The 23,389-nt window shown below is 48.2% G+C and overlaps 1 protein-coding gene across 1 annotated transcript in view; it reads left to right on the top strand.

Annotated features, from left to right (window-relative positions):
* The window catches only part of LOC147701131 (myeloid cell surface antigen CD33-like), a 574,774-nt gene that overhangs the window by 530,648 nt on the left and 20,737 nt on the right, over window positions 1–23,389 (top strand). Inside the window, exons 5-6 of the mRNA XM_086929902.1 lie at window positions 661–775; window positions 5,303–5,393. Of these exons, the coding sequence (XP_086786028.1) occupies window positions 661–775; window positions 5,303–5,393 (206 nt within the window). The remainder of the gene's footprint in view (window positions 1–660; window positions 776–5,302; window positions 5,394–23,389) is intronic.

Below are 23,389 nucleotides of genomic sequence, written 5' to 3'. Positions count from 1 at the left end.
CATGGAAAATACTCCAAAGAGGCAGACACTCCAACCCCAGGAATACATTGGGAAGGCACTTCCATGGTCGTGGAAATTATCAGTTGTGGGAAGCCTTCCTCCAAATAACAGGAGGACGTGAATTACTTTTGGAGGTGTCTCTGGAGGAGGAGAACTTTGAGGTCCCTTTTGAAGGCCTGGGAGGAGGCGGTGGTCCGGAGCTGAGGTGGAAGGGAGTTCCAGATTCTCACTGCGTTGCCTGAAAAGGATTGGGCCATTGTTCTCTCCTTCTTGAAAGTGGGAGGTTCAAGTAGTAGGTCAAGTAGTAGGTCTTCTGACACCAAACATTGCAGTTCCACCTAAGTGGGGGTACAATTGAGCAAGTACATAACATTCTTACACTCAATAGAGAATGCATATATCTTCTATTCTCAGTATTGAAAGGAGAGACACAAAGAAAGCAAAGCGATTTTGCTAGTTTATATTCTGCTTCTTTTTAGCTGTTTTTCATGCTTTAACTCCTTCACAATTACCCTATTTCTGTTTCAGGATTAAGAAGCTTGTTTAATTTATGCTTACTATTTTACATGGGTGTTGAGATGGTGTGTACTCTCCAAGTTTTTGAAGGTAGAATGCGAATAGGGATATGCAATAAATATTTATCTTTCTTTCTCTTTTCAGATAAGGAAACCACATACCTGCCCCTTGTGCCCCTGATAGGGGGAGCAGTCGCAGGTCTTCTTGTCCTAGCTGGGATGTGCTTGTTGGCCTGGCTGATGAGTAACAGGGTCAGAAGGTGAGTTCCTCATTTTTAAATTCGAGGAAAACCTTTTTACCAAATCTACAGTTATCTAATCCTGTGTACAAATCAGTGAACTTGGATTATTCCTGGTTCAACTCTACTCTAGTTATCTTGCGCTCTCCTTTTTAAAAGTGTTATATGTGTACACACACTCTCATCCATGTGCATTAAACTCCCTTTGAAATCCTCAGGTGTGACACAGGCTATCCAACCATGCCCATTTAGACGCAGATGCAAGGTTACTGCAATACTAGTTTAATTTTATACAATCCCTCAAACAAGTGGAAATGCATATGCAAACATACCAAAATATTATCTTTATTTATGTGCATTCAAACCCCAATGCCGTCGGCCATGTACATTCACAAGAGCTTGAAATCTCAAATCTCATGCACAACCTATACACTGTGAAGTATGTGCATTCCGAGCTTTTGATTCTGCAGTCATACATAATCACATAACTCTCGTGCATGTACAAACAATTGCTTATTTACCCATTCACACTTATACACAACTGTGCGATTTGTTCTTCAATCCATTAGTCAGGTAAATAAAACTCTTACTTCCTTCATTTTCATTCATACTCTGTCAAGTGAATATAAATCATCATGTATGTGCATTCTAACCCTCACAGGTTTACATTTCATCTGTGTTCTCTTATCCCTGTAAGAATTATCTGTGTTGTATTAGAGCGTTTATCGAGCACATTCTCCAGATGTTACTACAAAGCTATCAGATTTTCATTGAGATGCTGGACACTTTCTTCAGAGTGCAGGCATTGTTGTAAATTCAGCAGGGTGTTGAGGGTACATTTACCTATGAAAAGGTGTGTAGTGTAGTTCCTATTTTCCCAGTAGGCCCTGCGCATTGGAATAACATAAACAGTAGTATAGACGTAGAAGTGCGGTCTTCCAGGTCTCTACTGACTATGCTAAACTTAATTGGGTTTGTTACCAACTAGCTCAGAGATCACTGGAAACTTTCTTGACTGAATAGGAAGTGATCAGCTTCCCTGGCACAGACAAGAAGGGATTCAGCTTTCCAACAACCGTGCAACATGACAACTTTGCTCCTTAGAATAAGAGTCAATCTCTAGAGTCGTGTGAAACAATAGACAGTTATTTTACTCAGTCAGTTGTGCAGATTACTTTCACCAAAGTGCAGAGAATAGAGAGACGGGCGTTTTCAATAAAAGGTATTATTTATTGAACAGTCTTTCTTCTCATGCAAGAGAAATGAATTGCCACAATTGCAAGACTAGTTGTTATAAAAAGTTCGTACAGTAAAATGAGGATTGCGAAATAATACTGTAAAAGCATTGATATGGTTTCTTAGCCATACAATGGTTAAAATGAATAAAATATATACATTCATTTATACATTAGCTAACGTACTCAACTGGTGCTTCTAACTACGCCTACCCCAGTGTACCTGACCTAGGCCTAATACGTGGGAGGGAGTAAGTAGGTAGCAGTTTTAGTTAAGTGGGTTTTGCCAAGGTTTGCTTCAAAAATTCTCTCTAAGGGTTTAGTCAACACCAAACCTCTGGAATAGAATGTTGGAGGTCTTGTATCTCCTTCCAGGACTCGATATCCCAGTCACTCGCAAGAGTGGGCTGGAAACGCCGGAGCTGGATTTTCTCGGCAGGAGAAAAGACAGCATCTCTCTCAGCGCGTCAAGGAGGAGGAGGGGCAGCGTCCGTGGGCAGCTTGCATCTGCTGGGCTCGGTAAGGGACAGCTGTTCTGCTCCTGTGTTCACCACACCATCGCTATCATCGATGTCGTTAAGGCAGCGTTTGCTTAAGGCAACGTTGGTAATATTTATACCTGAAAGGTGCCTTGTTTGACGTAAGTTTTTGGACATAAGACGTCAATAAAGATGTCACTAGGAAGTGATCGTCCCTCAGTGCTCATTAGAGTTCTATTATTAATCAAAACATAGCAAGCGGGGCTTTCCCAGGTTGCTGAGTTTTATCTTGTTGAAGAACTCGGAGTGTAATCTAGGAATCTTAGATAGTGGCTTCTGCTGTGTCATTTGCTCTAATGAGCTGCAGAGGAAGAGATTCTGAAATGTGGCTCTGATCGTGTTAGGCCAGAGGCGAGTTTCTGAAATATCGCTCTTGATCGTTTATGCCATTATAGGAGTATGAATGGATTATAGCCGTATAGGGGCATAAGGTCACAGTATTGATCGGGGTCCTATATTAGAACACGACAGGTGTATGGTACAATGGCATTTCTGCTTTAGGCATTAGCTTTTGTGCAATAGTATGAGTATAGACACAGTCATGTTTGTAGAACATTAGCCTTTTTTGGCTTTAATTTTGACATAGTAGTTATAAATGGAAGTTCCATAACCTAGCTGTTTGGAGTTGAAGAAGTTTCCTCCAGTGAAAGATTTAGTGGAAGGACAAACAAGAGTAGAGTAAATTGAAGAGTCCTAAATTGCTATAGGTCATATAACAGAGAGCACATTTGAGATCCCTTGATTGCTGTGGGACAGATAAGAATAGTAAATTGAAAAGCTCTAGATCACAATGGGATAAATGAGAGTAAAGTAAATTGAAGAAACCTAGGGGCATATTAGCAAGGAACCTTGTTAAAATTATCGCCGTTATATCGGCCGGAAACTGCTGATAAAAACGGCGATAATAGGCTTGATAATATGATGATGTTGCAAAAAAAACTGGTACTTGAGCTGTGAATGGTACAATGAGCTGCACACTATGCTTTAAAGCACATTATATGTCTAGTCATCAGCAGCCACTGTAGAGACTGAAAGGCGGATGAAATGTGTGAGCTGATGTTAAGTATAAGGAGTTATCTCACAACTGCTTTCAGGTTTCTCTCTTGGAATCTTTTCGATTTCTCAATCACTTGCTTGCATGCTCTGAGATGTACGGCTCTGGTGTAGCCAAGTCGGGAAAGAACTGTGCTGAAGATGGTTTGCACCATTGGGTCAAACCATAGACAAAGTGAGATTTAATAAAGGCATCTCATCATTTAAAATAATCTCTTTGTAACTCGATGCACTTAAGGATAACATTAGATTTAGTACTTTAAATCATTGGGATAGGATGTGGGCCAAACAGATGGTAGGCAGGTGATAAGTTGTCCATTCTGCAGAGAAATCGATGTTCAACATATTTAATTTTAGGTAATGTGTTCACATCCCTTGATCTACCACTAGAAAGCATTGGCCCATCACGCAATAATCCAACTTGGGTGAGCTTTGAAGTTTCACCATAATTTGTGTGCAATCCACATGGATGCTGCACTGTAGGTTGGAGGAGAAGATCAGCACTGGCTGTGGTGTAACGTATATGATAAAGAGAAGGGTAAGAAGATAGAACCTTGCAGTGCTCTTGCAGTTGAGGTAAATGGGTTGGAGCAGAATGGGGACAAGGCTGGAACGAGGATTAGCTTAGCCGGGAAGGAAGCAATCCAGCGAGGGACAGAACCTTCACTATTGATCCTGGTATACATAGCAGAATGGACAAAGGTAACTTGTCAAAGACGACGGAGTGATAAGGCAGCAGAAGCGGTGCAACTCCATAGCGACCACTGGGGAATTGAAATAGTCATGTTTTGCTGATTTTGTGCTCCTGCCAGTCTGGAATCCTGTTTGGGTGTTGGAGAGAAGATTATTTCCTTCTGCTGTTTAGCTGATATTGATGTCCAGGCAGCCTGCAGTCTGGGCATTTGTTACACAAGAGCATTGGGTCGGTGCCTGATTGTATGAAGTGGTTTTGTCGTAGGCAGTTTCGAGTTCTTCTGGGATCACACCACACGTTAGGGAGTGGGGTTGTTTCGAGCTCTGGCCCGGATGGCAGCTCAGCTGATCACTGAAGCTCGTGTTTGCGAACTTTCATGCATTTGTATACAAACAATCATCCTAAAGCATAAACAAATGAATGCATGTGCAAATATACTATTGATACATTCTACTAAAGTTGTCCGACTCTTATGCATGCAGATACATATCTATCACACGCTGCTGTATGTCCACTCCATCACTCCTCAACTTTCGGTCAAACATGCATACAATGCCTACCAACGCTCATGCATGAATGTAAACACCCATCATGTGCCCTTAGACCCTGTGATATGTTCGCACCGAAGTGAATCTAGGTTACTTCATACTGTACTGTCAAAGCATACTGATGCACACTGATATAGATACAAGTCCTGCACTAGCAGGACTCGCGCCAAAAAAGCCAGACTCGGTGGCAGGTCCTTCTCTGCTAACACGGCAATTCTTTGGAATACCCTGCCGGTCGCCATCCAAGCTGCCACGACTGAATCCTGTTTCAAGAAGCTAATAAAGACCTGGCTTTTTGCCCAGAAAAAATAAGCACTCTCCCCCCTTTTTTGTTTTTCCTGCCTAACAAGAGTTGCCCACCTAGCGCCGGGACACCTCCTTGTGAGGTAGCTGATCGCGCTTTAGAAATATCAGTATTATTAGCAGTCACAGATTAATCAAATTGTGGCGGACATTACGTATGTGTTTTTTTAATGCAGGGCAAGGAATGCTAAGAAAGAAGCTGGTGATAAAAAGGAAACTGTGACTGACGGTCTCCAGATCTACAGTGTGGTTAACAAGACCCATAAGGTATGTGTATCAGTCCCATCAACAACTCTGGGCCAATGGATGGGCGAACCACATAGAATTTGATTGCAGAGAAAATGTAATGGGCCTATGCAGTGAACATGCTAATCTAACCACTCTTGACATAAAGGTGTATTTGTGTTCTCTAATCTTTGTAAACCTACATAGTATTGACCCTGAATGCTGCTGTACACTACTACTGAACAGCACGCTGATCCCTGACCTACACTCATCGAAAATCTATCATAAAAAGGTAAAATAATTCAATAACAAGAATTGGCAAAGCCAACCGGTCTCACCTGTGCAAGTAGCATTGGCTCAGTAAATGGTTTGTTTTTGGGTTATGTTGTACGATATGGCTTATTATTGTATGTTATTTTATGCCCTATTAGTCTATAGGAATTTGTGGTATTGCTTTGCAGGTTAACGTACAGAACGGCCTGCTATTGCATAGTATGATCTGTCATTATATTGTATGGTATGTCATGTCATTGAATGGTATGCTACTCATACAAGGATTGACTGAAATCAAAATGTATGTATGTGTACGATTGGGGAAATGTGACTAATACTTCAGCATTAGCACATGTAAGGAAGCAGAAAAGCCAGTGTCAGGGGGCATAAAGCCCAATGCAGATTACCAGGCACTGCTGACATCTTCCAACAAGTAGAAGAAGGGTCTGTTCTTACCCGCCGCTCCCTTATGTATACAGTGTAGTTTTGTTTTTTAAGTTTAAGATGTTTTGTTGAAAATGTGATTTGTCAACCCACTTTAGAATTGAACAAATAAAGGGGCATATTACCAACAACTATTTATCGCTAAATTGGCTTAGCGGGAATATTTCTATCGCCGCCCTTCACCTGTTTTTATCGCTGAGATACCTTGCTATTAGCAATGTTTATCTCAGAAGCGATAAAAAACAGGCGAAATGCGTGAATATCGCTGTCAATACAGCGATATTAAGGCATTAGCGTGACAATGCTCTTAGCCATGTTATCCACCTCTCATTGGATAACATAGCTAAGAACTGGTCAGGGCAGGCGTTAGCTTTTGGAGATATTCGCGCGAATATTTCCAAAACTACGCCTGTGTTGATCATAGGCGATAGCGATTGCAGCGACTGTTTTCAGTCGCTGACATTTTGGCACGCCCACTTTGCATGTCATTAGCGATAATTATCGCTGACATGCAAAGCGGGCCCCAAAATGCCCGCTATCGCCTACAAGCTGTTGCTAACTGGTGTTAGCGACAGCTTGGTAATAGGGCGATAAAATTATCGCCGCTTTAGCGGGAAAAAGTCCCGCTAAAGCGGGGATAATGGCCCTTGGTAATATGCCCGAAAATTCGGCATTGAAATATCGCGCACATGCTTGAACATCCCCTCTGACCTTCTTTGTCTCAGTACAGTTGCACGTACTAGTTTCCCACTTTCATCCAGAAAGCTCTGGGTGAACTCCTTACAGGAACCTTAGAAACATATTTTCAACTTCGTCTCTCAGCTGTTTACATACAGAAGCCGCACCTTGTGTTATTTGTAGTCCGTTTCAACAGCTGTTGACTAGCGCACCCCCTCCACCCCCGCCCCCTTGAAGTTTAATACACCTTGACGGACACAGCTCGCACCTATGTTTTTAGGTCTCGCCAGTGAGACCTATTGCTGTTGTTTTGGCTCCCAAGGAAGACAGGCCGGTGCACGAGCCGCTCAGGGTCTGTGGGCGTGCTTACGCAGGCCGGCCGAAGGCACGCGCACACACACTGAGACAGACGCGCAAACAGATGCGCACACACACACACGCACACCCACACATACACACACACCGCCGCCTCCCCACGCACACACACACGACGCCCCCCCTTACCCGCTGCCGTCTGTGCATGGAATGACCCACATCTTCCTCTCCTGCCTCTATATTTTGCTCTACCTTCTTCGCCGGCGGCAGTCTCAGGGCCGGTCCTAGGCATGGGTGGTTTGGGCAGCTGCTCAGGGGCCCCGCCGCCGGCCCCGCAGAGTAGACCGCAGATCAGTGGACCCGGCCCCACATAAAATGCGTAAAGCGCTGTAAGTTAGTGGAACTAGTGAAACTAGTGCACCGTCAAAGTGCATGCACCCCACCACCTAACTTAGTGGTGGTGGTGCCGTGCGCGGTGCACGGGCGGCAGGCGTTTAATGATGTGGATCCCAGGGCTGTCAATCTAGGAGCGCTACCAATGACGGCCCCGGACATCATTTTGGCCAGCCCCCACTCAGCAGTGACGCTGCACGCCCTCCGCACGCACTCCCTGGCCTACAGTCTCTACTCTCTTCAGCCAGGAGCAGGGTGGAGTCGGGAGTCGGTTCGGGCCGCGTTGGCGTAACGTCTTAAATGAAGGTAAGATCACAGTCAGTTTACTATCTGGTTTTGATTGCGCCACGGGAACTAAGTACTCTATTACAAAGTAACATCATTATTGGCTGGGGGAGCAGCACACAGCAAGCCAAAATAGGCCGGCTGCATTTACTTTATATCCGACAGTGCTCAGCATACAGTGAGTGGCTTGTGGTGCCGTTAGCAGTTAGCAATGAGTGACCAATGCATGCAGATACTAGCATTAAACTACTTTATGCTAACCCCTCGTATGTTCTACCTGGCATGCCTAACAATGTCCCATTTAAAATAGAAAAGGTTTACCCCATTTGAAAATCGGGCTCTTTTGAAATTGTAAAAGGGTGCTGTATATCCTCCCCAAAAATGCAGCCGTCTTCTGTAATCTAATCGGTACAAATGTACAGCGCTCGAATGCCCTTAGGCCAAGTTCAGGCAGTAAAAAAATTGCAATACATTAATAAAAAAGTATATGTGTTTTGCAAGGCATGGGAGACAACATGCCTTTGTGCTTTCTGCAGAGAACATCAGTTGTAATATCGGGGAAATCGACACTTAAAACCAACCCCCCCAGGCCATCTAACAATCCCACAGACAGCCTAAACGCTAACCCACACACTCACTTGTCAGAGAAGCACTTCTGCCATTGCCAGATACAGAGATAGGTCAGCCGGGCCCTGCTTCCTTCCATGCTGCCCAAATAATCAGTGATTTGGTCTGGTTTCTTTTTTCCCCTTACTTCACCGTGCACCTCGTAAGCGGATTTGCTTTTTCTGCATGGTATGTTTTAGTACTGTGTAGTTTCAAATGTAGCCGTTGTATAGGGGATACTTTACACTGATAAAGTAGTTCCTTCTATGTGATCATGATGGTGTACAATAGAGAGCTGTGGAGAGGAGGCCTAAGGCAGTGCGAGTTTCTCACATTGCCTGTCAGTGTGTCATCAATGTGTTTGGACTGCACACCTATGCAGTTATTTGCCTCATTCTAGATCACACTGAGCAAAAGTCACGTATGTTTCAAATGTATCACCATATTTTGTGAAAGTGTGTTATGGTGGTATGCACTGCTTTTACAATAGGCACAGCAGCTTACCGTGGATGTCTAAAATGCACCTCATTTTACCAACATTCCTACTGTGAAGTGAAGTGTGGCTCACTGGTTAGAGGCGGCAGACCCAAGAGCAGAGGACGGCCCAGGACCAGGGTTCGATTCCCGGCGCGGCAGGTTTCTGGACCAGGGTCAGCGGACTCGATAATTCTCTCGCCTCAGTGCCCACTCTGATCAGCGATCACACTCGGAAACTCTGGGCATTAGCTTGCCTCATCTTCACTAACGGCCCCACCAGACCGCCGGGGATGCCTGGTCTCACACTGGAGATACCCATTAAGGGACCATCTCTCAGGGAAGCCAGGAAGGGTTTCGCAGCGGTCGAAGCGCCTTGGGACCCTCCGGGTAAGTAGTGCGCTATATAAATGCCTATACATTTTACATTTTTACTGTGCTTATTGTTTGCACGTTTTTTTTTTCATTGTGGTATATTGTGAATTCTGGTGTTAACTTGGGTTGTGGTGATAAGCAGGTTTTTGGATGCAAGTTTGTCTTTTGTTTTATAAACTATTGTGTGTGTTCAATTGGAAAAGAACATTTTTACTACAGGATTTGTTGTTGCTTTTTTTTTAGAATGTGATAGTTAGAAAACAGTATTCAAGCGTACTTTGCTTCATTGTTTAATCCATTTAGCCTTTTTTGCATGCTCTTTTTTCATTATTATCTTGTATGCTTTCTGTAACTCTGCAGGAGACACGTTTTTAGGTCTCGACCTGCCAATGCGCAAGCGCATTGCAGCTCGAGACATATAGAGTTGGATCACGAAAGCTGACCAAGGGGCTTTGGCAGGCGGATTACGTAGAGTTCATGTGCCCGTGCACGCGCTTGCCATTTGCTACCCGAGCCAGGCATCAGAAGCATCCAGGCCCCCCCGCTACACCAGCCACGTCACAAACCACCATTTGTTTGTGCCTCGCATCATAGCATCAGACCCGCAACAGCAAAGCTGAGAGCTTCAAACTTCAAAGGAATGCTCTCCCCCGCCCCCCTCTGCACAATGCCAGAGCTTGTAATTCGAGGGGCATGACATTTCACACCAGCCACTTCACGCGCTCCGCAGAATCAGCCCTCCTCCCAGCGCTGCCTGTCCTTCAAAAGGAGCTTGTTCTCTTTATTCTCGCACTCTGTTTGTTTCTCCACTTACTATCCTCTTTCTAGGTTTACTGTGGTCTCACCTCGCATTGAGGATTCATATTGTTTCTCTGTTTATGTTTCGGGTGTTCCAGAGGTTGTTATTTAAGTTACATGCGCAGTCAGCTTACATGCACGGTCCGCTTTCACTTTCCGGACCACGAGCACTATATTAATTTTTCTCTTCTCTTCTTTTCACTTCACTTTTGGTGTTTCTCTTCTTGCACGATTCTACTTTCTCTTCGTCTCTTTTCACCCAATCTTTCTTCTCCCCAGTTTCACCCCTCCCTCTTTGACATTCTTCTAATGCTCCCTTCTATCCCGTTGTTCTACGGCCCACTTCCACACAACTTCCTTCCCTATTCTACTTTCTCTTCGTCTCTTTTCACCCAATCTTTCTTCTCCCCAGTTTCACACCTCCCTCTTTGACATTCTACTAATGCTCCCTTCTCTCCGGTTGTTCTACGGCCCACTTCCACACAACTTCCTTCCCTCACTGCTTCTCAGCGCGCCCCCTCTAAGCTTCCATGACTGCCCCAGTCCCACCCCTTGTGCTCCTCTTTTTATCCGCACCGTGTTTGCTCCTCCTTTTCCACATGCCTCGTTTGCTCCTCTTTTTCTCCATGCTGTAATTGCTCCTCCATTTCTCCACACCGCGTTTACTCCTCCGTTTTCCTCAAACGCCCTGTACATTTCTATCCACGCTTGTTTCTTGCCGGACTAGGCATATTCCCGGAATCCAGCGCCTTTCCCACTACTTTATCTTCGTCTCTTTTCACCCAATCTTTCTTCCTCCCAGTTTCACACCTCCCGCTTTGACATCTAATGCTCCCTTCTCTCTTGTTGTTCTACGGCCCACTTCCACGCAACTTCCTTCCCTATTCTACTTTCCCTGTCTCTTTTCACCCAATCTTTCTTCTCCCCAGTTTCACACCTCCCTCTTTGACATTCTTCTAATGCTCCCTTCTCTCCCGTTGTTCTACGGCCCACTTCCACGCAACTTTCTTCCCTCATTGCTTCTCAGCGCCCCCCCGCTAAGCTTCCATGAATGCCTCAGTCCCACCCCTCATGCTCCTCTTTTTCTCAGCGCCGTGATTGCTCCTCTTTTTCCACATGCCTCGCATGCTCCTTTTTTTCTCCATGCTGTAGTTGCTCCTCCTTTTCTCCGCGCCACGTTTGCTCCTCCGTTTTCCTCAAACGCCCTCCACATTTCTCTTCCACGCTTGTTTCTTACCGGACTAGGGATATTCCCAGAATCCAGCGCCTTTCCCACTTGAATGTGCCCTGGACCTGCCCCGCGTTGCTCTTCTCCCCTCTTCCGGGACAGGATGGCACGTCCCAGAAGATAAATGCCACCTGCAACCAGCTCTTCCCTATAGCTACACTGGTCACTGTGTTTACTGGTCCCTCCACCCAACTTTTTTCCATCATTACTTCTCAGCGCTCCCCCTCTAACTTTCCCTCACTACCCCAGTCCCACCCCTCGTGCTCCTCTTTTTCTCCGCACCGTGTTTTCTCCTCTTTTCCCCATGCCTCGTTCGCCCCTCTTTTTCTCCATGCTGTATTTGTTCCTCCTTTTTTCCACGACTCATTTGCTCCTCCGTTTTCCTCCAATGCCCTCTACATTTATCTTCCACGCTCGTTTCTTGCTGGACCAGGCATATTCCAGGAATCCAGCGCCTTCCCCACTTGAATGTGCCCTAGACTTGCCCTTCTCCCCTCTCCTGGGACAGGCTGGCACGTCCCATAAAATGAATGCCACCTGCAACCAGGTCTTCCCTATAGCTAAACTGGTCACTGTGTCAACTGGGCCCTACTTATCCTGCTGCCATGCTTCTGCGAAAAAGCGTTGGCAAAGTGAATGGGTCACCAAAATTCCAGGTCAGACTTATTTGTGGGTTATAACAAATCCAAACCAGACCTGTAGGATTTGCCAATGCTGGTTAAGATTGTAAGTATGAGGTGGAACGCCCTCACATGCTTAGCAGTGGACTCTTTAACATAAATGACCTTGCCTTGAAGGCACAGGGACTCAGGTGAGGGGTCAGCTGGGAGCCCCCTGCCTCAGGCCCCTACACCGGGAATGCTGCTTCCGTAGAGGGTGACTGCATCTAATCTTACGGGCCGCAGATCCTGCTAGGGTTATGTGGATGTTTCACAGCAGTAATGGCTTTAGTCTATGACTTTATTCGGAATTTTTAATTGAAAATATTGAATTTCAAATGAAGGTTCTGCTCTGCAGAAAACTGTTAAAAACCAAAGCTGTTATTTGCTCTTTGGTTTGGTGCTCCAAATCATCCCTCCTACTCCACCCTCCAACTCCACCCTCCAACACAACCCCTCAACGCGACAGTATCACTTAATGCCACAGCATCACTCAACACCACAGCATCACTCAACGCCACTGCATCACTCAACGCCACATCATCACTCACTGCCACAGCACCACTCAATGCCACAGCATCACTCAATGCCCCAGCATCACTCAACACCACAGCCCCACTCAATGCCACAGCACCACTCAACGCACAGCATCACTCAACACCACAGCATCACTCAACGTCACAGCATCACTCAATGCCACAGCATCACTCAACGCCACAGCATAACTCAGCACCACTCAGTTCCACAGCACCACTCAGCGCCTCAGCACCACTCAGCACCACAGTACCACTCAGTGCCACCGCACCACTCAGTGCCACAGCACCACTCAGCGCCACAGAATCACTCAACACCACTAAATGACACAGCACCCCACAACATCCCACAATGCCACAGCACCCCATAACGTCACAGCACCACTCAATGCCACAGCACCACTCAATGCCACAGCACCACTCAATGCAACAGCACCACTCAACGCACAGCATCACTCAGCGCCACAGCATCACTCAATGCCACAGCATCACTCCACGCAACAGCATCACTCAGCACCACTTAACACCACCGCACCACAAAATGCCACAGCATCACTCAGCACCACTGAAGGCCACAGAATCACTCAGCACCACTGAAGGCCACAGCATCACTCAGCACCACTGAAAGCCACAGCATCACTCAGCACCACTGAAGTCCACAGCATCACTCAGCAAAACTGAACGCCACAGAATCACTCTGTGCAACCATTCAACAACAACTGGTTCTAATATGTTCTCTCAATGTTTCACGATTTATTACAAATGTCACAAAAAGATGTTAATATTTCACTTCTGTTCTTGGATTTTCATCACAATAAAATACACTGAACATAATCTTCCCAAAAGTTATTTACAAAAGTTTACGCTATTGCCATTATAAATTACAATAACTTTTACTTAAGTATTAATTATTTTAAAAAATAAGCCATTGTTATTTGTAATATTAATACATCTAACTCATGTAAATACAACACATATTGCATTACAAATGCTATAGGTGTCACATTTGCACAAGTTAAAACTATTGGCATTTGTAAATGACAAGCTATTAATTTCGCTATTTTCAAAACCAACACATAAATTAAAAAAATTGTCATTTACAATACCAATACATCAAACTTTCCTAATGCGAGACCTATTGCATTGCAAATTCTTGTTTTATTCCCCAGCACACTGTGACTTGAGATATGAGTAACAAAAGAAACCTGCTCCATGTAAAAGGAACAAGGGTAAAGGAGCCATGAAACACATGCAGCAGGTTTCCAGCAGTGCTTTGGTGTGTGTGTGAAATCTGAGTGGCAGAGTTAATAACGACAACCATCTGGAATCCTGAGGCCCAGACCCAGAGCTGTGAAGAAAACGTTTATGAGTTCACAAAGACATGTGAATGGTCTTTTAAAGAGTTCTGAAAAACTCTAGTGAGGCTGAGATGAGGCGCCAGACACTGGCCAGCAGAGTCATCAGCAGCTCAAGAACATAAAGGGTGGGATGAAGGGGTCTCAGCAGCTGCAGATTCGCTGGCTTCCTTGAATGAATGTCTCCTTCTGCAAGGCACTCCAATACATAGGGGTCGAGTTCGCCCTGTCGAAAAACAGCAACAAAACAAAAGTGAAAGTCGTTTGTGAAGTAGGACGGCAGAAAAGCATCTGACCCCTGGATTGTTAATTATTGCGCTGGGTGGGAGGCCAACACGGCAATGGGAAGGAGGGGCAATAACCCTCGCATGTGCCTATTCAGTGGGTCACCAACACATACTTACTTGCCGGTCTGCATACTGCATACATTTTCTGTCACTACTAGGAAATAATGTCAGCCAACAATAGTAGCTCTTAGTGGTGGTCATTGTTGGCCGCAGATTTATTAATATCAATAAAATTATTATTAACAATAGTAATAACATACTGGTTGTGCAATCTTCATTTGCGAACTCTAGTCATCAATCATGCACATCACATTACAGATTATGACACCTTCATCTGGTACAGGTGTCTGTCTTTTGTGCACTCCTCAGTTCGTAAATGGCACTTGTGCACAACCAGTTCTTAGTCAGTTTATTGGTGTTCCAGTGTTTGGTTGGCCACACCCTTTTGGGTGTCATGGAGGGGAGCTTCTCTACCTGGAGTTAGGTCCCCAGCTCGCTACCATTTGCTCCCTGCCGTCCGGCCGGGTCTGGGCCGCGAGTGCCGTCTCCATCTGTTCCTCTCCTCCTTTGTGCGGCCACGTCACCCTGCCGTGCGGCATTCAAAAGTGAGTGGCCCTCCTCCTACACACCGCCCACCGGTGTGTTTGGTTAGCCAACCATTGTAGGATTTCCGCTAAACGCCTTCCCCCAATGTCCAGCACTGCGACTCTGCTGTTCCTCAGGTGTGGGTGGGTGGGCTTCAAACGATGTCGTTGTCGCGCCGCTCTCCCAGCTCCTTGAAGATGTTGTGCTTCTGCTGGGGAGCGGCGGTGCTTAAATTCTCCTGAGCCCCCTAGAGGGTCTCAGGTGAACCCCCCTGATTGGGGGGTTCAAAGGTAGCAAGGTTGACCATTGGTCGCCCTCTGTGGGCGCCCGGGTCACGAGGTCACTTCCTGTCGGGGTGGCTGGTGCGCACCCCGCTTCCGCTGGTTCCTGGCCGCTTCGGGGCGCCCAGAACCAGTTCACCCCCACTGTTGGCACCGCGTGGGTTATGGCGCCGGCCCTCGAGCCTCCCCCCCCCCCTACGGGAGGGTGCGGCGGCCTCTGCAATAACCCTCGCATGTGCCTATTCAGTGGGTCACCAACACATACTTACTTGCCGGTCTGCATACTGCATACATTTTCTGTCACTACTAGGAAATAATGTCAGCCAACAATAGTAGCTCTTAGTCGTGGTCATTGTTGGCCGCAGATTTATTAATATCAATAAAATTATTAATAACATACTGGTTGTGCAATCTTCATTTGCGAGCTCTAGTCATCAATCATGCACATCACATTACAGATTATGACACCTTCATCTGGTACAGGTGTCTGTCTTTTGTGCACTCCTCAGTTCGTAAATGGCACTTGTGCACAACCAGTTCTTAGTCAGTTTATTGGTGTTCCAGTGTTTGGTTGGCCACACCCTTTTGGGTGTCATGGAGGGGAGCTTCTCTGCCTGGAGTTAGGTCCCCAGCTCGCTACCATTTGCGCCCTGCCGTCCGGCCGGGTCTGGGCCGCGAGTGCCGTCTCCATCTGTTCCTCCCCTCCTTTGTGCGGCCACATCACCCTGCCGTGCGGCATTCAAAAGTGAGTGGCCCTCCTCCTACACACCACCCACCGGTGTGTTTGGTTAGCCAACCATTGCAGGATTTCCGCCACGCCGCGGGGAGGCTCACGTCTTTCTGCGGCTCCCCCCCTTTGCCCTTGGTTCGTGGCTACCCACCTCTTTCATTTTTTTTTTTTTTTTTTTTTTTTTAACGACAACCTGCGAGCGCCATTGCACCCCACAAGTTATCCCAGAACACCTCCATTCCTTTGTCGGACAGATGCACCCCATCTTGTCCATAGAGTTCTGGGCGGCCTGGGTGGATGAGGCCGTGCCGGATTGATTTCAGGCCATTGGTCGAGCAAAACTTGTGCATGGCGATATTTAACTTGCGCCTCGCATTATCTACCGCCTTGTTGGAGTCAGCACCCCTCCAGTGCCTCCTGCTGATCATCTCTGACCAGACCACTGTCGTGGGACCCAGCCATGCCGCCGCTTTGGTGAGGTACTTTTGAATGGCCTGACCCACCGCCATGCGGCCCAAACGTGTTAGGTCGTTCCCTCCGAGATGTACGATCAGTACATCGGGCAGCCACGCTGAGTCTGCCATAAGGCCGTCCAGGGTCGGCAGTAACTGCTCCCATCTCATGCCGGGCCGTCCTATCCAGCTAATGTATGTCGCCTTGGGTCTGCTTTCTTTGTGCCCCGCTCGCCGCCACCAGGACTCCATTCTGGACACGAATGAATGTCCCACCACCCAGACAAGCCGCGGACGTCCCCCTGTCAAGAGAAAATGTTCCATTAAGGTGGCTTGCTGCGCACCGGGTGTGGTCGGGGGAGGGCAAGAACCCTGCCGTGCGGCATCCCAAGGCGGCTGCTCCCCCCCCCACTTCCCCTCGTTCTCCTTCTCTCTCTCCCTTTTTTTTTTTTTATATGAGATGTGGGCGTATGTAAGACTTGTAGGCCCTGGAACGCCCTCTGCCCACGGCCTGGATCCTGTCCTCTGGCATGCCCTGCTGCGATGCCGAGGTCGCTGCGCCGATCCTGAAGGAATGCGGAGCAAATGATGTTGCCTGGAAACCGGCCTTACCAAGGCCCTGACGCATTACAGCTGTGAATTGGAACCTGCTCAGGTTCCTTCCATCCTGATGTATGAAGAGGGGGCCCTCGCCCGTCGGGCGGGCCGCCATGTACTTAAACAGCCAGCACACCGCGCAGAGCCCAGCCTCTGGGATGCAGTGTAGGCGTATCGCCGTCCCCTTTCGTGCCCTGTCCGTTTTGGACTGCCTCAGCGTGAGCTCAACGGCCCTTACCATCGGCTTGATGTCCCTAGCTTGCAGGCAACGCTGTGCCGGACCTGATTTGTTGGGAGCCACTATCTCACTTACCCGGAATGCCCCAAAGAATGCCGTGGTGAATGCCGTCCTGAAAAGTAGCAGCTCGTATTTGTCTGAAATGATGCTGGTTAGGGCACTCAGTAGCTGCCCCAGCTTGTCGAAGTCAATGGGGCGCCTGCCGTCCTTCTTGGTCCCCTCAACCCTTCGCCAGCCTTTCAAGGCTGCTTTTAGATAGGCAGATGCCGTGGGGTCCTCACCTGTGTAGAGCCTGGCAAAGTGAGCAATGGCGGCCAAGTGTGCCTGGGCCCAAGATCTCGTTTTCTTGGCGTCGAATGCCCATTGCACGAATTTCTCTACTGCTGTGTGTGCCTTGGCCTTGTCCTCCAGTGACTTTATGCCCCCAATTCTCATTACTGTGCCTGCGTATTTCTTGTATCTCCTGTGCGCCTCAGAGGTGAGCGAGTGCCCTATTAATCTGGACAGGTCAACCCCCCCAGGTCCCACAGGTATGGTGGAAAGGGGGTTATCTCCTTGTCCGCCCCGGGTACCAGTTGTCTGAACCGCTTCATTTGGGACCGGGATAGCGCGTCTGCAACTGTGTTCTCTGTCCCTGGCACGTGTCGAGCCTTCAGCTCCAGGTTCCCCTCCAGCTGCAATTGAACCAACTGCCGCATTAGCCTCAACATGTCAGGGCATCTTGTTGCGCCTCTGTTAATGGCCTGCACTACCCCCTTGTTATCAGACCATAAGGTGAGTTTCAGGTTTCTTATCTCCTCTTTCCAGACGGTCAGAGCCGCTATTATTGGGAATAGCTCGAGGAAAGTGATGTTTTTTGTGAGCCCCTGCGCATGCCACCTGTCTGGCCACTGGCTGGCACACCATCTGTTTCCCAGGACCGCCCCAAAACCCAGGCTCCCAGCCGCGTCCGTGTAGAGGGATAGCTGCTCAGCGGTCACCCAACCTTTTCTCCAGATCAGAACACCATTGAACTCCCGCAGGAAGTCGTCCCACACTTGCAGATTCTGCCTTACACCCGCACTCAGCCGGATGTGATGGTGTTTGTGGGTAACGCCAGCTGTCAGCGCGGTTAGGCGCCTGGAAAAGACCCTCGCGGGCGGGATGACCCTAGCCGCAAAATTCAGTCTACCTATCACCCCTTGGATATCCCTGAGGGTGGCCTTGCTCTGGCCCCGTAGTTTGGCAATTTCTTCCCTGAATTCCTGCACTTTGTCTGGGGGCAGCCATGGAGTTCAGCTCTATGCCCAGGAACGTAAGTCTTGTGGTTGGGCCTGTCATTTTATCTTTTGCTAGGGGGACCCCAAGTGCCTCTGTCAGGGCTTCAAATGCTGCCAGTGTACTAGCACACATCGTGGATCCTGCTGGGCCTGTGAACAGGAAATCATCCAGGTAGTGCAGCTTTCCGCCTCCTTGGCGCATGTCATGGAGGGCCCACTCCAAGAAGGTGGCGAATTGTTCAAAACAGGCGCAGGATATGGCACAGCCCATGGGCATGGCCTTGTCGACATACATGTCTCCCTCCCATTGGAAACCCAGTAGGTGGAAGCTGGCCGGGTGAACCGGCAATAAGCGAAAGGCAGATTCAATGTCCGCCTTGGCCATGAGGGATCCCTTTCCTGATGCTTTGACTAGTGCGACCGCATCATCCACTGACGCATAACCAACGAGCATGCTTCCGGGTCAATTCCATCGTTTACGGACGACCCTTCGGGATATGACAAGTGGTGTATTAGTCTAAATTGACCCTTCTCTTTCTTGGGAACCACTCCCAGTGGAGAGACGACTATACCTGCGTGTAGTTCCTTAGGAAGGGGGCCCTCGATTCTACCCAAGCTCTTCTCCTTTTCTATTTTTGCGCCTACCACCCTGGGATGTTGCCTCGCTGATTGCAAGTTATTCACTCCCTCCAGTGGTAACGGGCCATGGAATGGGATAATGAAACCTTCTTCAAAACCTTCCACTAGTACTCTGGCGTCCGCTTTGTTTGGGTATTTGTTCGCTAATCTGCGCAGCTGTTGCGTATTAATGGGGGACCTAGCCAGCTGGCAATGTTGAATGTCTACTAAAGCCCCGCCCCCACTAGCCTCTGGGCTAGTGCTTCTTGTGTTTCTCTTTCTTGTCACCTTTTGATTCGCGCTTGGAGCCTTTGCATGCCACTGCGGCGTGCCTACCCCCGCAGCTTGAGCATGCGTGTTGGACTTTGCACGAGGAGCCCCATGAACAGTCCCCCGCATCATATCTCCAGCATATTGCCTTGGTTGTGGGCGGGGAGTTGGATCTCCCCGAGGAATGCTTTTGGTAAGATTTGTTCTTCCCCTTATGGGAAGAGCTCCGAAAGGACTGGTCATATTTGCCTGTCCAGGCTCTCACTTCTTTGGCCGCGAGCATCTTATGAATGAAACCTGATACGTCTTCCTCATTCCACTCCATCTCTGGGTGCCTCTGCATCTTTAATCTAAACCCTTTATCGTATTCAAACCAGGTGTCCCCCGGGAATTGCCTCTGTGCTAAGTGTATGTTGGCCTCGTATAACCATAGGTCAGCTGCGCAATGGGGGAACCTCTCCACTATGATACATGCCATAATTCTGAATGCGTCTAGCCAATTCTCGAAATTCCGCTCCTTTCTGGCCTCGCGCCTTTCTCTTTTGTCATCCTCCTTCCTGTCACATGTGGTCAGGTCGAGGCCCTCTAGCTGTATTTCTAACAATGAGAATATATCTATGAACTCCTTGCGCCATATCCTCTCCTTCACTGCAAGAGGAATAAGGCACGCGAGCCCAGTGGCTTTCGTCGTCAAGGAGGCCGGACCGGGAGATGGCCTAACATAGAGGTCAGTGCCTAGCCCGCCCAACCCTGGGCTCCCGGACGCAGTAGTGTACCCCCAACCGGGTAGCGGGGAAACCTGTTCACCTTGTGCGGACAGGCCCACCTGCTCCTGGACCCTTGTCTGCCGTGCCCACCCTGGATCAACCATATGCCATGTCATACCCCCTGCTTCCTCCGCGCGCTGTTCCCTAGGCCCTGCAGCCCCCTGCCCTGTGCCTCAAGCAAGGCTGGCGCCAGCGATTTCAAGCATTCTTTTACAATGGTACTAATATGCTCACCATTAACTGCTCTGCTGGTCATCTCGCCCTGCTTGGCGTCGTCTAGCCTCGGCGGTGGGGGCTTCTGGCGCACCTTTTTCGGGGTTTTCTCTTGGAAGTCTTCTTCCGTGGTGTGGTCTTGGGCTTCTTGGGTGCTGAAGGGCCCGCTTCCTCCTCTGCCTGGCCCTCCGGCCTATTCTCCTTCCCTTTGGCCAAATGAGGTTGGAGCCAGTCGTCGCCGTGTACTGCCGATATTTCGCGGATCCTCTTCAACACCTCCGCCATTTCCTCTGGCTGATCCTCTGCCATGTTGCCCTCCTCCCCCTGCGTCTGCGTCAGGCCGTTTGCGATGGCACCGCGTGATGCGTGTGCCTTCAGCGGGCTCTGAGCACGCTGTGCCCTTTTTTCCGGTCCGCTCCGCCTGATGCGTGAGGTTTCGAGGGGGAGGCCGAGAGAGCGCGTCTGTGCTGCGCGGCGCGCTCTCCCACGTGGTCGGCGGGGAGGTGTGGCTTGCCCCGGCTGCGAGATGTTTCTTTAGCGGGCTGCCTTCTGCGCCGCAGGATCGTGTCGCTGGGCCCTGGCCTGGTCTCTGTGGGCTGATTTCTGCGCCGCTGGATCGGGGAGAAATTCCGGGCCGGCTAACCCGACTGGGTTGGGCTCGCCTTCAAGCTTCCCTACTTTTCCTTCCCCGTTCGTGAGGTGTAGCGGCTCAATGCGCGCTTTGTACGGGGAGGGCAGGAAAGCGGGGGAACGTCGAGTCGCTTACTGCGGTGGAGCTTGGCTAGGCCGCCGAGCTCGTACTCCGTCTCTGTCGCTTCCAAACACCAGCATTGGAGTCTCCCGGAGCTGGGCGAGAGGCTGGAGCGGCGCGCTGCTCTGCGGAGCCGTCCAGGGCGAATACCGCCGACCGGGAGGGGGGGGGTAGGTTCGCATTCCTTCTGCTTCGGCTGTCCCTCGTCGTCCCTTGCAGCAGTCGATCCTCTTCAAACGATGTCGTTGTTGCGCCGCTCTCCCAGCTCCTTGAAGACGTTGTGCTTCTGCTGGGGAGCGGCGGTGCTTAAATCCTCCTGAGCCCCCTAGAGGGTCTCAGGTGAGCCTCCCTGATTGGGGGGTTCAAAGGTAGCAAGGTTGACCATTGGTCGCCCTCTGTGGGCACCCCGGTTACGAGGTCACTTCCTGTCGGGGTGGCTGGTGCGCACCCCGCTTCCGCTGGTTCCTGGCCGCTTCGGGGCGCCCAGAACCAGTTCACCCCCACTGTTGGCACCGCGTGGGTTATGGCGCCGACCCTCGAGCCCACCCCCCCCCCCCCCACTACGGGAGGGTGCGGCGGCCTCTGCAACATAGAGGGAAGAAGCCAACAGATGATCGGAGAGAGAAGATGGTGGAGCCTACTACAAAACATGCTCTCTGTAGAGTGGCTCAAAATAAATTCCTCCAGAAATCTCAAGCAGTGTAAGGACATAGGGGGATATTATCAAGGACGGCGTTAAAAATTATCGCCGGTTTAGCGGCAGAAAACTGCCGCTAAAGAGGCGATAATGGGCTTGATAATATGCCCTTGAGAATTCCAATAGAAGCCCATGTTCTGGTGTTAACATCGGCTTCTATTGGAATTCTCCAGGTCATATTATCAAGCCCATTATCACCGCTTTAGCTGCAGTTTTCTGCCGCTAAAGCTGCGATAATATTAACTCTGTTCTTGATAATGTGCCCCGTAATCAATTAGGCCATGCTCTAGAGATGGTTCATATGCAAGAAGAGAGAAGTGCTGATGGCAGAGAGACCAGCAGGAAGCAAGCAATTGAGAGTGGTTCTGAAGCCCATCAGTGGTAAATAATGGTCCGCACTCAAGCTCACTAAGACTATACAACATGTATCGAAGAGACAACGCATGTACTGTCGAGGCGAGACCTAAAAAGAAAAAGAAAGCCATATCACAGGCAAATGCCTCTCACCTTCCAGCAGGAAATTTGAGAATCATTTCAAAAAGTGGCATTGAGGCTAAACATCCAAACTGCCTTTCAGAAAGTGACTGGGCTTCGACCTCTGTAGTTAAAAAAGTGATTCTGTAATGAGCAACTATCAGAACATTGGTAAGTGTGTTAAAATTACTAAGGCACAGGCTAACGCTGATCCATTAGTGCTTGTATATTTTTTAAAGGGTTGATGGGGCAGAGTTCTGATAAAATATGTGACCTCATAACACTCCTCTCTATCGCCAAGAGTCCCTTGCTGGCTTTTAACCCTCTCTACTTGGATCCAGTCTGCCTGAACTTGATGCCAGGCCTGCCTGTTCTCAGGTAACACTCACCTTGGTCTGTGCAAGCCTTACATCAATCTGCTGGGGCTCAAAAAAATTCCAAACTGCTGCACACAACTGCAATGACCTCATGAAGGTTCCTGTATGACATCATAGCATTGAATATATGTTCAAACAACTACTGCCTAAACCACGAATACCTTAACCACGAAGGCTAAAAAAACAACGTCAAATGCCAAATAACTACGGGGCATATTACCAAGCAATAGCAATAATTATCGCTATTGTTTGGTTAGAGACAAAAATTTACAGCTGCGCTGCGGCGATTTTTACCGCAAATAAACCTTGGTATTACTAAGGTTTATCGCAAATGCGATAAAAATCGCCGCAATGCATGAATATCGCTGAAAAGTCAGTGATATTCATGCATTACCGAGCTAATGATCTTAGCCATGTTATCCACCTCCCATTGGATAACATGGCTAAGAACTGCTCAGGGCAGGTGTTAGCTTTTGGAGATATTCGCGCTTAGCGCGAATATCTCCAAAAGTTGGTAATAGGAGATAGCGATGTTAGCGACTGTTTTCAGTTGCTAACATCTTGGCACGCCCACTTTGCATGTCATTAGTGATAAATATCACTGACATGCAAAGTGGTGCCCAAGATGGTCGCTATCTCCTACTAGCTGTCGCTAACTGGTGTTAGCGACAGCTAGGTAATAGGGAGATAATTTTATCTCCGCTTTCTTGGCTTTTAAAGCAAAAAAAGCGGAGATAAACCCCCTTGATAATATGCCCCTACATTTTTTACGAGTTCCTAAACAACGAATTAAACCACATCGTGACTGGCCAATAGATGGCACTGTTGTAATAACAATACTTCTGTTTGTGATGCAAAATAGTAGTCTTTGATGTGTTTTGTGCTAAGATTTCTTTTTCACTTTTCTCATAACTGCTTTATATTTTTTTGACACATATATAAATAATGCCCTAATGTTTTGATTTGTTCTGTGAAACATATTTTCATTATATACGATACAATCCCTTTAAAAATTACAATATAAAA

Source organism: Lissotriton vulgaris, chromosome 7 (assembly GCF_964263255.1).
Source record: "Lissotriton vulgaris chromosome 7, aLisVul1.2, whole genome shotgun sequence".
In the NCBI taxonomy this organism is placed as follows: Eukaryota; Metazoa; Chordata; class Amphibia; order Caudata; family Salamandridae; genus Lissotriton; species Lissotriton vulgaris.
Note: the sequence above shows the minus strand (reverse complement) of the source record. Positions and strands in the feature narration are given on the sequence as shown.